At 29.8% G+C, this 19,697-nt stretch overlaps 1 protein-coding gene across 1 annotated transcript in view; it reads right to left on the bottom strand.

The window, feature by feature from the left end:
• The window catches only part of LOC105621667 (interleukin-1 receptor accessory protein-like 1), a 95,531-nt gene extending 79,179 nt beyond the window's left edge, over positions 1–16,352 (bottom strand). Inside the window, exon 1 of the mRNA XM_012203135.1 lies at positions 16,145–16,352. Within this exon, the coding sequence (XP_012058525.1) occupies positions 16,145–16,352 (208 nt within the window). The remainder of the gene's footprint in view (positions 1–16,144) is intronic.
• Positions 16,353–19,697: the final 3,345 nt, after the last annotated feature.

The following is a 19,697-nucleotide window of genomic DNA, read 5'->3' as shown; positions in this document are numbered from 1 at the left end:
CATCCGCGAATGCACGGCTATTTCGTTTGAGTTGGAAAAAGTGCGCGGAAGTATAGCTGCAGGGCGACCGGAGATTAGAAGAAATCGCGATAGAAAATGCATCTCGGAAATGTACTCGGAAACAAAATACGCGTCTTTAGAATGATGTTATTAAATATCTCGTGATTATTGAGAATTAAAATATTGTATCTATATAATACACTGATAAGAAAAATTGTTGGTATTCGCAACAATAACTACATGTTATTATAATTATGATTATTATCATTATAATGTTAGTGATAATTATTATATATACAGTTCCATCAACAAATATACATCTATAGTTGAAAATGACTTTAATAAATAATTATATAATTATATAATTATAAATAAGTATTATAAATAGTTGCAATTTGACTGTAATTTGACTATAATTTGTAGTCATATAATTGATGATCTAAAAATGACTATACCTAAGTTATAATTAAATTATAGTGATTGCAACGATTTTTACGGTAGTAATAATAATAATTATAATAATTTTCGAGAGTTTCAATTATACATTATCAAATATACATTTGATAATATAGAATTGTGCATAAAATAATTATTACTATAGCAGTAATAGTCGTAATTAGAGTAACATATAATTATAATTAGAAATACTAAAAATCTCAATGTATTATTATGCAAAAATTATTCAATTCCTCAAATTAGTTAAAAAAAAAAGAAATAAAAAGAAATTAATTTAAATATTGTAATATAAAAGAATTATATATTAAATAAATATATATTTTTAAAAATAAATTGTGGGAGGATTATGTATCAAATATAAAAAATTATTTTCTTAACTTATCTGACATTTTATAATTTCTCAAGGGTCCAATAAAAATACTCTCATAAAACTCATAGCGACTGCAATTTCATTTTAAATTACTTCCCAAGAAACACTCCGAAAGAATTAAATAAATATTTAGTCCTTTCAGTTATGTATACGTTCTCTGCAATTTCTTAATCTTCTTACGATTTCTATTCCTTCTTTTTTTATCCGGAGAAGCCGACGCTTAAAATAAATTTAATTTATTTCGAAGACAGAAGGAAAAGTATGATTTATGTAAAATGAAAAATTTTAAATAAATTGTTGCTATGAAAGAAATATATCGATACGTGATCTCTGCGATCGACGGTTCTTAGTCGTCATAAATAAATCCATCACGGAAACAAACATCATGATGAAAATGGATGCACCTGAAAAGTATCGCGCGTGTAAAAAGTGCGGATGAAACACGATGAAACATGAAAAGATGCTAGAAACTAATCATTAGCTGATATTTAATTCAACGTCTCGTCGAAGTAACACCTTGCATTTCGACGAGAGATAAAAAAAAACGAATTTAGAGATGTTATCCCACGAGTTGATCCTCCCATATTTGTGGACGCCATTCGCAAATTAAAACCATGACTCTACAGGGTGTACTCTCGAAACTATATTCGAAAATATCGGAAATACCTCGAAAATAAATAGAAAATTTTTGCAGATAATTCAGAATCAATTTCTCCTTGACGAAAAATTTTATATATCGTGAATTTGGTCACTCGCGTCTGGATTTACATATTAAAAAGGTTGCTTTATATAAAGTAGCTTTATTTAAACGCGGTATAATAATGGGATAATACAATCAACTTTAATAATGAAATAATACATGTATATTCTGTTAAAAATAACGTGACATTATCATTATTAATTAATCTTAATTGTTTAAAATATTTATAATTTTACATTTAATGCTTTGCTAATTTCATGCAGCTTTTAGTATGCATTAATCTAATATATATAATGCAAGTGACCGAATTCGCCAAGTCATTTTTGTTATCTATTTTTAGTTCTTAATATTAATCATCTATATAATGCGTTAAATTAATTTTTTAAATTAAATATATTAATTCTCATAAAAATTAATTAAAATAATTTATAAATTTATAAAAGTTTTGTTATGATTTTAATCATATGTATAAACAGAGTTGGAAAGCAGCTCGTTATGTATAATGAAATTACAGTTAGAGTAATTTTTTTTAGTAACTGTAACTTAACTTCGTTCCTTTTTTTTATCTGTAACTATAATTTAACTTAGTTATATTTTTTAGTATAATAATTAATAATTATTTTATATCAAATTTATTTCTCAACATTTGAGTTGACTAAAATAAAGAGCTTGGTAAATAATCAGTATTTATTTCTTATAATTGAGATATCTTTATTTTTGATAAAATCATCACACTCTGTAAATATCTGTAAATATCTGTACTAAGAATTAAGTCAGGAGTCAGGAGTTTAATATGGTCATATAATTTCAATTCCTAATATATATATATATATATATATTAAGAATTTAAATGGCCATATTAAATGGCTTCTGATTCTCTTAGTTCTTATAAATATTCTTATAATAATTATTTATAATAAATATTATATATATATATATATATATTTAATATTTTATTATAAATAATTATAGCGATATAAAATATACCGAATGTTTAGCAAAATAAGTAAAATAATTTAGAAATGTATAAGATTCTTGAAATAGCAAAGGAAAAGTGCAATAAAAAATTGCAGGCAGAAAAACAAGTGAAAAGTATCCCGACTAGTTTATAATAATAATAACAACCATATCATTACTTTTCAAAATCGATAATTTGTAAAGATAATTTCTTTTCTCAAAAAAGAAACTTACTTTTTAATAGAAAAAAAAAACTGTAACTTTTACAAGTAATATTCTCAATATAACTTTTCTATATATGTCTTTTCTATATATAAAATAATATTGGATAATATTATATAATACAGCACAATCTGCTGATTTACGATGCGTCTCTAATAAGAATATTGTACGAGATACACACAATTTCACAGCAGAATATACTTCAATATCTCCAATTCGTATCTACGATTCGACGCTGCAATTAACTCTACCTACTGACGTCTGCGATATTCGCAGTATTGCATCTGAATGCAGCCGTAACGCACGTTTACCGCGAGTTTTCCGCGTAATCGATCCTATCCGCGATCAACATCCCTCGTATACCCGAGCTCCTTCTTGCACGAGGAAACTCCCGGCGGCGTGGTACTCAAGTTTCGCCACGTGCAGAAATAGCTTGAGACGATACAGGGTGCTCGAAGCACACAGAACGCTGCACCACTAATTGCATCGCTCGCAGCATCATCATCGCCATCGTCGTCCTCCGCGGCGCAGCGAAGCGACACGATGCTCATGTCCGATGCGCGCGGCATCGGCCGTTGCAATTAGGCTTGAGATATTGCCTCCGGTAGTCACGACTAGTTTCCTCTCTTCCTTCGCCTTCCCCTCGCCTGATCTAAATCGATATATAGGTATCAAGGCATTAATTCGAGTTATTAGCGATAAGCCGTGGGATTACATCCTGAGACGTTGCGTGAGCTCAAAAGATATAAATACATATGTATCCCGCGTATTTTTAGACTGCGAAGTGGCACGTCCGATTCTTCTGTATTTCGAGACTGAAAAAAAATATAGTCAATTTTAATAAATATTCAGTTGAATACTGCCAACTAAATATTTATTAAATATAAAGATATATTTATTTACAGATACAAGAAATGTTAATTTGATTTAACAATCATTTTCTTTACTGTACAAATATTTACTTACTGTAAGTAAATGTTTAGTTGACAGTATTGAATTAAATATTCATTAAAATTAATTATTATTAAAATTAACTATATTTTTTTCTCAGTGCAGGATTCGATATCTTTGGAAAGAGAATCCAATAAGTGTATTTCGGGATTCGATTTATTTCTTTATGTTTGTACAGATTTTTCTAATTATTCTCTGATTTTTTCTTAATACTTTTTTAAATACAAAATGAGGTAATTTCTTAACATTAATTCAAGATGAAAATTTTATATGATCATATATTGAATGCAGTTTAGTTAATTTAGCTAAAGTTAGTTTAAATTTTTCCTTCAAATTTGGAGGAAAAAATCAATCTCTCAAAGATTCAGGATGTCAAAATTGAAGGAAAATTTTAATTTCTTTTTAATAATTTAAAAAATCAGTCAGTTTTAATGAAACTTTAAACATACAAAGTTTCATCAAAATAACCCGAGTGGTTTTCAACATTTTGAAAAAAACAAAACTTTTATTTCAACTTTGTTACCCTGTACCTTTGAAATTACATTCAGACATTTTAAATCCACTTGTGTTTTGACATCCTTACGTATCTATTTACTGATGCGACAATAATCCGTCGAGAGTAGACGTTTTGGCGTAGCAGAATTTACGAGGATTCGGGACTTTACGATAAGAGAGATCGTAAGGATAAACAGGATTCGTCTATCTCTTAAAGCTCGCGCGTAAGATCGAGTACCCAAAAGGTCGGTGGTGATAAAACGGACGGCATCGTCGAGTTGTAAAGCTCTGAAGAAGGGTGCAAATGATGGTTGCAAATGGAATACGAAGAGGTAAAGGAATCGATGGATGACATGGTGGTTTGATACTCGTGGAAACGAGAAAAAAATTAGGAGACTGATGCGCGCGAAGTGATCACATAAAAATTTATCGAGGATAATATGTCAACAGAGGTGTTTGACTCTCCCCTGAGAGGAACTGCTTGCACTCAGAAATCTCTTCCTTCCCACAAAATCCTTTAATATCTTCAACCTACGGGAGGAATTTTCTTTCTGTATTTATTTCCTTTCAGCAATATTAAAATTCTTCAATAATTTTTTTGTAACACAATTTTTATCAGTAATATTACAATTTTTATTAGTGATTTTTCTTTCAGTAATTTTTTTCTATAAGAAAAATTACTGATAAAAATTATAATACGACTCGTCTGAAGAGATGAAATTGTACTTACGAAAAGGATTTTTTTTAATTTCATCTAAAAATTATGTTAATAATTAAAAAAGTTATATTATTAAAAGTTATAATTAAAAAAGTTATATTCCGATATTTCAAAAATAAATATCTTAAATATAATATAATTCGTACTATTTCTGAAATGTCATATAAATAAAACAATAGCGGTTCAAAAATATTACTTGCTATTTTCATTTTACTATTATAAAAGTTTTAAAAAACATTTGTATTTATATGTAATATATTAAAAAAAGATGCGTGTGTTTGATAATATAATAAAAACAACAATATTTTTTATTTTCTATTATACACATGTGATTTATATGCGATTTTCATCCTTTTATTATAAAAGCTTTTAAAAACATTCGTTTATATTAAAAAAGATGCGTATGTTTGATAATACTATAAAAAACACAATATCGTTTATTTTTTATTATGTGTGATTTTAAAAAGTTAATAATTATATTCAACAATAATGTCATTGTTATACACGCACATACACACACACATATATATATATATATATATATATATATATATATAATATATTACATAAACACATGTTACAAATTTCTCATTCTAGAATTTCATAATTTTTCCTTGATCTTTAAATAGTTTCATGATTTTCCCTCATAAAAAATTTCAATAATATCTCGAAATCTTTTGTAATTCCTTCCTGATTTGAAAACTTCAATATTTTGTTGAGAGATAAATTTAACGTAGCAATATAAATTATTATTAATGTTGCTGAATTTTTAATTATTAAGTTGGTATTATATGTATTACTTTATTAATATTATATTATTAATATTATATTTCAAAATTGCGTAGGTGTAATTTAAAATTTTTTTAAGGCCAAGAATTTTAATTTTTCAAAAAATTTTGCAAAATACTTTTCTTAATTTCCTTGAGTTTTCAATTTACCTGATATTTCCATGATTTCTGGTTTTGTGACAAGCCTGTTTTTTATCTAAAAATTAAGTATTTAAAAAGCTATAGGTTCACTGAAAAAAAAATATAGTCAATTTTAATAAATATTTAGTTGAATATTGCCAACTGAATGTTTATTAAATATAAAGATATATTTATTTGATAAACAAGAAATGTTAATTTGATTTAACAATCTTTTTTTTTATTAAACAAGTATTTACTGTAAGTAAATGTTTAGTTGGGAGTATTGGACTAAATATTTATTAAAGTTAACTATATTTTTTCTCAGTGTAGATGCAGATCTGAAATTTTGTGTGTTAAAAACCATCAAAATATTAAATTTAAATTTTTTTTAATTTTTCAATGAAATGTAAATATATATAGGATGTGAATACATACAAGTAACATATACGTTGTAAACATTTAAAGTGAAAGAGAAATTCGAGTGGTCGCTAGTTGTTCTCACCATCTCGCTGGATGCATCGGTGCGTCCAGATAATAAGTGCCGTCGTCGACCACGCGACATTTATAATACGCGGCGCGCTTCTACGAAGAGAATTGATCGCGGATTCACGGAACATCTATCTACCTACCTACGCGCACCTCACACGCAAAACGCGGGATTAAATCGACCCAATTCCCCAACGCTGCAATTTACCGCGCGTGGCTTGTGCGTTGTGCGCCCGTAATTCATGAATCCATCTCTTGTGAGTCGCGCGGACCCCGCAATTACGAGCACCACCCACCAGATTGCTACACCTTCCTGCAGAGTCGATTCTCTCTCCGTAATATTTTCAAGCGAAAAAAAAAGTAGAACTCGAAAAAGTTTCGATATAGCAGAAGAATTAAGGCTAGGAATATTCCGCACGAAGCCTCCAGTTATGAAACTGGCGATCTAAAACGTTTAAATCGCGTTCTCCCGTTTCTAAACATTTCTATGTAAAACGAAACCTTTTTGGATTAATATAAAAATAATAAAGTTCAATTTTAATTCCAGCAATAAAAATAATATAAGAGAAAAAAATAATTTAAAAAATAGCATTATGCTTCTCTTATTTAGACAATAACTTAGTTAATAATCAATGTTTAAATTTAAAACTTAATGATTCATCAAAGTGTCGGTCAATCGGTTTTAGATTCAAACTTACATTTATTACTTAGAACATTAATAATAAAAATATAGCGACATTGCATACAACTCGAAAATAAACATAATGTGGTTTCACACAAAAATAGATCTTAAAAAATCGGTTTTGTTTAAAAAAAGTGTTTGGTTACGAAATTAATAAAGAAGAAAAAATATTATGTGTGCACACTTCTTTCGCATATAAATTGCTCAATAAAAATCTAGTATATATACATAGTACATATTATAATATAAATTAAGATATTATACAATATTAAATTAAGATATAAGATAAATGAAAACATAAGATTAACAGTACAACTACAATTGATTCATGGAATAATCATTTTAATGTGAAAACTTTGAAAAAGCAATCATAAGGTCACAAATTAACAAAATACTATTATTAAATTTTGAATAATTCGAAAAGTGTACAGCCAAGTATTATAGATAACAAACAACACATTCAAATATACATATATTCGTGTGACAATACTCAAGTTTAAGAAGAATAAGGAAATATGTGAATAAATGCTAAAATGCAAGTATTTTACATTTCAAAATGTTTTAAAGTAAAAATGTGTTATTATAAACATTATTATGTATAATGTATATACATAACTAACGTCATAGTATAATAACGAAATATTAAAAATAATTCCATAAGTAATTACTAGAACTCGCTATTTAATAGCAGGAATATCAAGAAAAGCCACTATACTTACAATGGACATTTAATATTATCTTTTCCTTTATTAACATCAAAATTAATACGTATATTTAAAAAACGTATATTTACGGAAACTATAATTTCGCTGAAATATATAAAAAATTAGGTGGATACAGATCTAAAAATAATTCTGTTGAAACATCAAAATAATTATGTAGGAAATTCAAGCACGATGAGCAAATATGTTGCAAAAAGTTTTGACATTCTAGCAACCAGTTTAAGTGTTCTACGTAATTATTTTGATAATTCAATAATATTATTTTTAGATTTTTGCTCTAAAAAAATTTTAAATATTTCAGAAGTTAAATTATTTCACATTAAAAAAATTTTTTAATATTTCAAAAAAAAGTTGTTCTTTCCATATTATAATATAATATTAAAATATTGTTTTTGTTGTAACATCCTACTTAACCAAAAGTATAAATTAACCCCATAAATTGACGTAAACTATAACTAACGAAAAATAAATTAAAATACAGTTTTATTAAAAAATGTATTTTTATAACAATTTTAATATTTTATTAGTTTTCTTGTGGATTCTATTGTCGCCGTTTTCCAAGAAAATGCGATAAATTGAGAAATATTTTATATTTATAGATATAAGGTTGAAGTCTGAAAAAAAAAATTAAAATTGCATAGTCGCGCATTGCACAATTTTTCATCATCCATTCCGTCGCGAACGGCAGAATTTCGCGGTACAGCAGAAGCTCTTGTGGATCAGCTTTTGGATGCTGCGCGCGTCTGGGCCACCTTTGTAACGACGAGAATCGATCTCGACGGCGACAAAGAGAGCTAGCCGATTGGCAACAACGTTTCGTCCCTGAGCGGATTGCAATTTGGCGAAAATCGAATTCATCGTCGTCAGGACGATCGCAGGGCCGGCGATCGAGTTTCTGTTTCGCCGAATAATAACTGCCAACATGGGCGTGTGGGCGCGTTGTAGACATGGATTTATACGGAGTCGGAATGCACCCCGTAAATACTTGGGGCGAAAAATTGCAGCGTCGATCTCTGTCGATGTTGTTTTGCATTTGTTACGTGGAGCTTGGGCGAGCAAAAACTGTCCGCGCCTCTGAAATTGCGACAATTTGATTCGCCGTTACGCTCACGTTGATCAATGGAAACGTCCCGGCGAAAATTAGTCATCGCGTTCGCGATAATGCACGGCGATAAAAGCGAACCCCGACAGCTTTTCGCAAATTATTCGACAGTCACTGCCAAATACCGTCGAGCTCGAGCTTAATTTTATAAGCGTATTTAATCAAACAGATACGAATTGCAAATAATCGCACCGTTTGGACAGAAATCAACCAAAGTTTCGCACTTTTAATTTCGCACTGGATAATTTTCTATATGCATATGTATATATACAGTTTCGACCAAATATAACGCATCCCCACAAATTCATGTATAAACATTCTATATCCAACAAAAAATAAAATTAAAAATAATTTTATTGAAAAATATAATATTTGTTCGCTATAATAATATTTATTTTAATTATAATGATACTTTTTATAATTTTAATATTTTGTTGCTTTGAATTTTATTTCGCAAGAAAATAAATGCAATAAATTAAAGCCTGCACAGATGCAAAATTAATAAAATGACGACAAATATAATTTAATAATATATTAAAATTTTTAATCACGTATATATGAATTACAATAAAAAAAAGCTAAAAGCTAAAGTGCTTAAAGAATTATGACAAACTAAAAAATAACAATGAAAATATATATTATGTTGAGCATTTCTGAAGAGATTTAATACTTTAAATATTTCATCAAATTTATAATTCGTAGCTGTTAAATTGTTAAACTATTTTATTTCGTAATCGAGGTATCTAATACTGCAATAAAAAATTCTATAAAAATTTTCTTGCGGGATTAAAAGAGCTTAAATATTTAAAGTGTCTGCAAATTGGGAATTTAAAGGTTTGTAGACAGCGGAATCCTGATGGAAAATTGATGAAAAACTCTTTCAAGTACGATCGTAATTGCGTTCACAATGAGGGACAGCGCAAACGGAGCGACGATAATTCGTTGCACTTACGGCCGCTGATATGGTTGGGCACGGACGTCAAGCACGCGCGTTGCTTGCCTTTGTTTCGAAGAACCCCGATTAAAGTTTCTGCGAACGCGTTCCCGTAATTTAACGGCGCCTTTAACGGCACCCACCTCGAAAAATAGGCCAGACAAAATAGTCGTTACAATGATAACTCTGATACGCTTCACTTGTCGTCCCAAGAATCAACTGATAAGCCAACGAAGCGCGATTGAGACAATTGTTAACATTCTGTCAACACCTCGCTGATGAATGATTCATCAATTGGTAATCTTAAGAAACGAGCACAAACAATTCTAAATAAAGAAATCACGTTTTACAAAAGTGAACATAAATATTTTATTACCTTCCAACTTCAACGCAAATTGACGTTATTATATTTAATGAAAAATAAATTGAAAAATAGTTTTGAAAAGTAATATTTAGTTTTGTAACAATATAACGAAAAAAGAAGAATTAATTTTGTAATAATTTTAATTTTATTACGACGCTATTCATAGTCCAGTCTTTTGAGATCGTCTTGAGTAATGTCTTAAGATAATACGGCTGTCTGATTGATTTATGACTTCTTAAAATTGTACTTAAGAGGCTTTCTACAATAAGCCATTACCTAAGCTTTCAGTCATAGGTTATAAAAAAACAACCAATCAACTCACAGTCAAATGTGAGAAGAATAATCGATTATAGTTGGTTAATTTCTTACAGCTTACGACTTAAGCTTAGATAATGCACTGAAAAAAAAATATAGTCAATTTTAATAAATATTTAATTGAATACTGCCAACTAAATATTTATTAAATATAAAGATATATTTATTTGATAAAAGAAATGTTAATTTGATTTAACAATCATTTTTTTTATCGAACAAATATTTATTTACTGTAAGTAAATGTTCAGTTGGCAATATTGAACTAAATATTTATTAAAATTAACTATATTTTTTCTCAGTGTGGCTTCTTATAAAAAGCCTTGAATGTAAGAATCGATTATCAGCCCTAGTCCTCATTTTTTTATTACTACGTTTTTCAAGAAAATGCAATAAATTGAGGATGCTTTATTACTTATAGCCAAAGCTGTGTAATAAAAAATGAGAAATACGAACAGTAAACTTTTCAAATCGTGTCTTCTTAGAACACGAAGTTCTCAAATATTTAGTGTTAAGAACTCTTTGTAATGAAAAAAAAAAGTTGAAAGCTTCAATCTCTTAAGATAATGCAAAGATTGAAGACAGAGAATACACGATTTCTTCTCGCAATTGTAGACTTCTGCGAGGATAATTCCAAAGTCAAACTGCGGTGCATCTGTGATGCGTCATCGGTGAACAGATGCATACGGCGAATGAACTCTTCCACGAAGCAGATTCGATTGGTCGTTCGTAGAATCTTCTACCTACGCACCTCGCTCAATCGCGTAATGCATCAAGAAGAGAAAGAGAGAGAGAGAGAGAGAGAGAGAGAGAGAGATCGGGTCGTACCAATTTTCCTGACTGGCAATTTTCCGCGAAGCAATTGCTTTCTTAGCTCGTGTAAGGAATTTATTCATTAATCTACTCCCAAGGCACGCGAAGAAAAGCGTCCACTCTCGATTATAATCCCTGTGTTCACGTTAATTATCTTTCTCTTCATCTTGCGCAAAGTACCTTTAATAAAAATATATGAGACCAATATAAATATACCGCTCCATTTGTTATAATAACAGCACACAACTTTTGAAAACAAAGTTGTCTAGAAAATAAGTTTGAATGTTTTAAATCTCATTAACATTATTTGCAATATATTAATTTAAAAATGTAATTTTGGAGTACAACTGATGTTAGCGGAATAAAAGTATATTCTTTCTTTTTTTACGTTTCCGTTCTTTTCTGTAAGCAACTTCAAAATGACAATTTTTTAATTATGTCCTTGTAGTAAATGAGCGATACAGAAAAACGTTCCTAATGCGTGAATTCCTTTAATTTACTAAAGCTATACAGCCTCGGCCATGAATATAAAGCACCCTTAATTTATCGCGTTTTCTTGGAAAAGACTATAATAAAATTCAAAGGAAAACAACATGATACTAAACAAGAAAACAACAAGATATTAAAACTGTTGCATAAATATTGTTTGTAAAATAAATATTGTTTTTCAATAAAATTGTTTGATAATTCATTTTTCGTTTCGTAACATAAACATAAATTTACGTCAATTTGCGAGGATTCTTTATGTTTTTGGCTTTTGACTAAGGATGTATAATTCATTGTTTGAATTATTTGATAAAAATACTTGATAAATATGCGGATCGAATTGTCTTGTTTCAATCTCCAATTCTTTAGTGAATTCAGTATCAATTTTTCACGAATGAATTTACGAATGAAATACAAATACGATGAATCATCGTGACCAGAAAATATTTCAATGTTATATTCTTCAAGCCTTCAAATATTTCTTGAATCTGTAATACAACTTTTAATAACGTAGATAAATTGATAGCTGATTCTGAGAATTATTTAACGGCAGAGAAAATGAAGAAACGAAGAATTGAACAGCGAAATTTAATATGTTCAATATGCTCAAAGAGTTAAACGTCGCCGGCTCGAAATTCTCTCGGACGAATTCCGGCAAATTGCTGGGGCGAAGCTAGAAGTTATATCGACAGGCAGGACACTAAGGAAGAACGGCAGTGCACGAATGCGTGCTAAATCGAGGGGTTTAGGAGTCGTAGACGACCGGAAACGCGGTCGCTCCTCCGATGAATATTAACTCGGCAATTCGCCCTCGTCGTCCGCGAAAAGGCGAAATTTTCCAAACGTTTTCCAACCGAATTCTAATACGCTACGACGATTCTCCGCGATTACATTACCCGACCGAACTTTAACTTTATCTTGTAGAAGTGATGAAGTGAGTGATCCTGATTTCTTATTTCACTCTCTTCCTCTTTATATATGTTTACATGTATTGTTTTTTTATAATTGTTTTTTATAAACAAAGATTTACTTGAAGAATACGTGAATGTGAAAATTAAAAATTTATCATAAATAATATAAAAATGTATACATATATTATTTATATATCATATTTTATATTTTTACGTGAACATATACGTATATGAAATTAATAAATTAACATAAAAATTTTTTCGTATGTTTTAAATTTTATGGGATGCGGATGTTTAAAAGGTTTACGAATATCATAAATATCAAGAATAATAATTACAACAAAAATAAATATTTACTTTGAAATATATACAGACATATTTAAATCTCATATTTAATAATAAATAATAAATGCGAGTACATTAAATTAATGTAAAGGTTAATAAAATTTATTGCGCGTATTTAAAAATTCACGAATATTGCGAATGTTCAGGACAATTAAGAAACAAATTAATGGATATTAAAATTAATTGATACAAATTTGTAATACTAATAATCACACTGTTAGAAATATTCATAAATTTCATTAACTTTTAAGTTACACAATTTGAACTTAATTTCAAGACATTAGATTAAATTTAATGTATTTTTCATAAAAATTTATGAAATTTAATGTACTTTTTATAAAATTTTATTAAAAAATATAATTATAAATTTCATAAATTTAATGTTCACGTTCATTACATTTAAATAACTGTTGTAACTTAATTTTCAATCAAATCATTCATTACTTTTAATTTCGTTCATAATCAGGAGCTTCATTTACATGTAAAGGAAGCTCGTGATTACATTTCTAACAATGCATTTAATTATTTTAATAAATATATAATATACTGCCATTCTTCCTCTTTCCTGACTTTTCTATTATAATAAAACCCAAAAATTTGACGACTGCCTCTGAAATACGATTCAAGTCTCTGGTCGGAAAAACGATGTTACGATGTCATAAAAATCGATGTAGCTGAACAATACAACACTTTTAGAGGTTTTTCTCCTGCCATGCACGCCGGTACCGAAAACATGCGCCGGAAAAGCGAACTGACTGTCCGGAACTGATCAGATCCGACAGACAGAGAGATTTAATTGAAATTCCGGATCGATACATTCGTGGACGTTCGATATATACACCGTGCTATGTTATCTCGCGGGAACAAACGCGAAGATAAATTTCAGGAGGAATGATTATTGATTCATAGATAAGAAGAGCAACAAAATCTTTACTTAAAAAGAAAAGCATATTTTTTATCATTTATTTCTCAATACTTTGCTTTATCTCGAGTTTTATCTTTTATTATCTTAAATCTAAATCCATCATTCACAGTGTTCTAAACAACCAATACGTTTTCGTTTATATAATTGCAAAGGAGAAAAAAAGTTGAGAATAAAACCGATTAAATATTATTTACAAAATAAACTCACAACGTTTATTCTCTATTTAGATCTCAAAACCTTTATCCCCGAATTTGTATCGTCCGGGGAAAAAAACATTTGATTAAACGGTAGGAAAGATTTGTCCGTAATAACAAAGGTTCCGGACGCAGAAAAAGATGCGGAAAGAATCGCAGAGGGGTCTTCTCTCTCTCTCATACGAGCCAACATTGTGTCCCACGGGATCTCTACATGACAGTATCATGATGACGAGGCTCTTTGACGCGGACATCGAAAACGAGTATCGTTTTGTCGACGATAGCGATTGACGTTTTGCAACGCTTTTTGCGACAATCGTCCCCGCGTCCTCTGCCCCTCTTTTATTTTGAATGGAAGCGTCAAAGGCGCATCTTCATGTGATCATCCGAATTTTGCGCTCTTTTTTTTTTAATCGCAACGACAGCGTTTCAAATCGAACGCGTGCACTTTTCCGATTGATGCTTCCCTTTTTTAGCTGTTGTTATTACAAACGTTTGAAATTAAAAAAAAAATTCGATTATTGCTTTAGTTATAAATCCACAATCGTGGGTCATCTCTTAAAACTCGATAAAACAAAAAGAGATTTTAGAAAGATTGAATCAACTGTCCCTATAGAATCTAATTTGTACAACATTTTTTAGATATATAAAAATTACTTTTTCAAATATTATATGAAGTGCTCAGTGTAAAAGACCCTATAAACCGGTCAATAAAATTGATCGGTAATTAAATAAATAATACTGACAATACGCATCAATACTTTTAGTATTTTTATAACCTTACACGGTCAGGTATTGTCGGCAATATATTTCACTTTAGTTTTATGTGCAATATCTATCGCACTATGACATACTGTGACATGGATTTATTAGCATCGCTTTATTAAAATGCTGATACTCGAGAATCAAAATCTAGATCACCGTCAGTATTCTATGTCAATCCATCAGTATTAACGCACGATCAATAATATATCGTCCGTATAATTTGTTAACACTAACAGTATTATTGACAGTAAAGTCATCTTAACAGTCCGCACGATTTCTGGAACGCTTCCGAGTTAAAAAAAGATTGAAAGGTAAATATTCATCTACTTTATGCAAACTATTTAAAATAGAAAGTGAATTTTTTTTTAATCAAAATCACGTTGAATTTATTTAAATAACATCAATTTTTTTCATAATATCGTAAAGGTTGAATTCAATTCTTTAGATGAATTCAACGGGAATGTCACTTTTATTGTTATTTATCTTATTGATATTTAACATTTAAAAATTTCCATCATTATTTTAAACAGTAATACTCTAAGAAATGCAAACATAAAAAGCTGTCTAAAAATTATTTTGGCATTGCAAACACATAATATCCATCAATAAGGAAAAATTGTAATAGCTGTAATTTATTAAAAAAAAGTAGAGCTTTGTATTTCAGAAGAAGGTAAGCAATTTAAATATTTGCTTACATAACTTGCAATTTTTCTTTATTGATTAAATTTTTATGATAAATATATATTATATGTAAAATACATATTATATATATGTCTGTTAATTTTAACTTAAACATGGACTTAGATAGTGGATTCTTTGAGACATGCAAAAATGTAAAAATTAACATTTTTTTATATCTCAGAAAGTCCACTGTACGTCTCTTTATGTATTACATTATTTAACATTTTAAATAATATAAAAAGAAAAATTGTTTTTTTTTCTCAAGTCAGAGGAAAGTTTATGCTATAACAAAAATTATATAAATTCAATTTTAATAAATTCACTTCGACTAGATTACTCTAGAATCGAAAAACATAAATATATCGATACTGAATTAAGGTGTTTGGTTGTAATTACACATGCAACGTGCAAATTATGAGGCGAGAGAAGAAATCGTTTGCATGTTATAATACAATATTCTCTCCGTGAATAGCCTCTTTGATTTCAATTTTATCATTACTATTCATCATTATCTTATTCTCGTCCTACGTAACGTATTTCTATTACATAAATGTCGAATGGAGGTATAATAAGGATCTCCTTTGAGCTTCTAATATAGGCTGATGAATGAATCCCATCAGGTTTAGCCTAGGATATCCTACTTACCGAGTACAGAGAGAGTGATGTCACCCTCCAAAGTGGTTGTGTCGTTACGTGCCTGGCAAGAGTACCGTCCCGCATCCGAGGCTCTCATCTCCTGCGTGTAGATCGTTTGATTCGCGCTCTCGGGATACAGGATAAAGTGGCTCTCGCCGCCCGGCCAAGGGTAAGCCCTGTTATCCTTGTACCTGAAATAGAAGTAACGTAAACGCATTATGGTTACGAACACAAATAATCTCCATCACATGTTTGTCCGAGGTAAACGTAAAAAATAAATACAAAGATCAATTTTAAGAGACCAACGGGTAGAGTGTTTCTTAAACATTGGATAATATTTTAGGAACTGATTTTATGAAGAAAAGTTTTTATGAATATAATAACCATATAATCTCAAAGACCTTGTTTGAAAGATAGAGTAAAAATTTTATAAACTTATCATTTTTTTATTCACTGCTGAAAAGGTTTTTAAAAAATTAATTTTTTTCTCCTTTTTTTAGCGGGAATATAATTAATAACAAAATTACAATGAACGTAATAAAAATCTGTAAAAATTTGATTCCGTCCATTAACAAGTCCGGGACAGTAATATATTACCTAAATCATGTTTCTGTGCCATTACTTTTTAAAAAACTTCATTACAGGTAAATGAAAATAATATCCTATTTAATGAATTAAAAAAAATTTCTTTCTTAAAAAGAATTCATATTTCTCTTCATAAAATGATCTCATAGACTCCTAAAATATTAGACAGTACTTGAGAAATAATCAGTGTACGGACATATTTTTGGAATCTATCTTCAATAATAAAAAAAATTAAAACAGAAAGCATTTCTGGAGATAAACAAACTTTATCTTTTATTTTAAACAATATTAAATAAACATGTTCAAGAAATGAAGATCTTTTATTTTACTTCTTCTATTTGTTCCGTCAGTTCAGAAAAAAATGTTAAAATAGTTTATCAAGTTAAATTCATTTTATTAAAATCTTTTTCTTCGTTATACCTCGGTAACAGTATTTCGTGATTTGTTTTCAGATGAGCGATGAAGGGGTGCGTTTATCGAGTGAGAATTTTGAAAATCGACGGAGAAAAGGGCAGAGCGGGCGGATATTTTTCAAGAAACAATAATTTATCGCGGGGAAGGGGTCGGTCGATCGTCTTGAAACACGTCGTACTGAAGAACAAGCCCGATATTTCCGGGACGGGAATATCGATGGCTGTTCTTGAGAGCATTCGTTCCGCCGTAAAGATAAAAGTCGAGGGAACGAGCGCTCCTCGACAAACACTCGAAGTAGGGAAGAATCAAGAGCATTGAACCGTACGCGAAAATAAATCGTCCTGACTACTTCCATCGCAATGTCTCCCGTCACAATGACTTCGTTAATTTGTCATTACCATTGCATTGCCTTCCTCTCATTGTTTGCTACCGTCAATAATATCGTTAATAGTTAATAGCTGTATAAAACACTCATTATCAAAGAATAGCTTAATAATGAAAACAAATGCAACGTAGCGAAGAAATATAACAACGATTGTAAATGTTACACAATAATGCTAGAGTACATAGTAATAGCAGCATAATTATAACAATAATAGAGTTGTTACGATAATCACGTTATTATACTCTCATCTTTTACGCCAATTATCTCATAAAAATAGCAATTTGTTTTATAATTATTCTTGTCCTATTCTGTCAACGAGTATGAATAATCTCCAATTTTTTTCTTCCATAAGAATTGTATTTTTATCATAATTTCTAATTTACATTTCCAAGTTGAACGATCCCGATTACGAAGCCTCCTTTCATCTTCTTTGGAGTAAAGATTCGATGATGTTCCCATGAGAGGCAAAGAAAGTCTCTCCATGTAATTCAATTTCTACTACGTAAATCTATTTTCCTTTTGCTGGCCGATCAAAAAGGCACAAATCCTACGAATTTGGATTGTCCAGAAATTTATCTCTAGCCTTTTTCAGGTGTAATTACAGAATTGTTTATTCCTTGATTCCTTCAGATTTCTTAACCAACGATTTTATTCTCTGCACAGCGACCATTATTCATTTCCTGTGTAAGAAAAATACTTCCATATATCTTACATTTTTACTCCTGGATACTTGAACAATCGTATGTTCTTGATTCTTATTGCCAGCCCGATATCTGAGATCCTCCCTATAAATCTCAGAAAATAAATTTCGAGAATTAAAAGCGCAGGTTTTGAATTCTTTTTAATCTTTGAGCTTTAACTCCTTAAATTTTAAATTATTAAATTTCCATATACTGAAGGGAGATCGAGCTCAGGTATACTTTTTGATTGTCGAAAAGCTAATAACTCAATATATGATAGAACATTTTTTTCTTTTTATTTACCTGTTATTCTTTTTATTATACTTTTTTATACTTTTTTTCTTTTTATTCTGTATATTGCTAATATAATATTAAATTATTGTATAAAATGATTTGCAAAGCGTCACGCGCGCGTGTACAGATTATTTACAATAATTTGGTCTTCTCTACATTTCGAATTTGTGAATTTTAAATTGTTATTAGACTTTAAATTGTTATTCTCGAGTCATAAACTCTTAAATTTTTGTGTCTCGAATCCTGAATATCGAGTCTTAGAGCTATTTTTATTTTGTATAAGTTTTCAGTTCTCTTCTTGGTTCCTTAAGTATTTATATTTATATATAATCGTTTTTGCAATTCATGTTTCTTTTTTGCAATCATCAAGTAACAAAATTATCCTCAACAAAAGGATCTCTTTAGCAATAAATTCTCACGCGAGGAAATCCACAATCCCTATTATATTCATGAAATTTTCATAGATGGCAATTTCTCTATCATCACGACGTCGTAAATAAAAGATTTTTAATAAACTGAACGACTCATCGTCATTCCCGAAGGAGCGTCAGGACGATCGGCAATTTCACCATTAAGGATTCCTTTATTAAAGCTCTCTTCCTGCATCGACAGGATTTCTTTTACGAGCCATTGTTACGGGCGTACTTTGAATAAGAATTTTTAATAAAGAGCGCTTCCCTCCCCTCCACCATGGCAGCCGCCCATGCCTTTTTGCCAAGATAATTTCGAACTGGATCGGATTCTAACAAGGATTCCGATGTTGCGTAGCGGAACTTCCGAAGACTAATAAACTAAGACTAATAAAAGAGACCAAAACATTTGAGGATCCGAGGACACAAAATTCAGAACTTACGGTAACGCTAAGATCAGAACAGCTCTGTTAAATCTAAATGATAGTTAAATTTGACACTATATTGTGTCAATTTACATTATATAGTGTTAAATTGACACTGTATAATGTCAAATATAACTATTGTTTTAGTATAAAATAACGATGTATTATATTTAGTTAGCAGTGGCACTCATGTTAAGTTAAATTTGAAACTATAGATTTAACAGAGCACGCCAGAGAGAGAGAGAGAGAGAGAGAGAGAGAGAGAGAGAGAGTATCGTCTTTAGTAATAAATCTACTAAGTAAAAAGTAACTTTACCAGTACTTAAACTTTAACGAACCTAACTTTAACGTACCGGTATTCATAGTCGT

Source organism: Atta cephalotes, assembly GCF_000143395.1.
Source record: "Atta cephalotes unplaced genomic scaffold scaffold00035, whole genome shotgun sequence".
Taxonomy (NCBI): Eukaryota; Metazoa; Arthropoda; class Insecta; order Hymenoptera; family Formicidae; genus Atta; species Atta cephalotes.
This window is presented reverse-complemented; position numbering and strand designations above follow the sequence as displayed.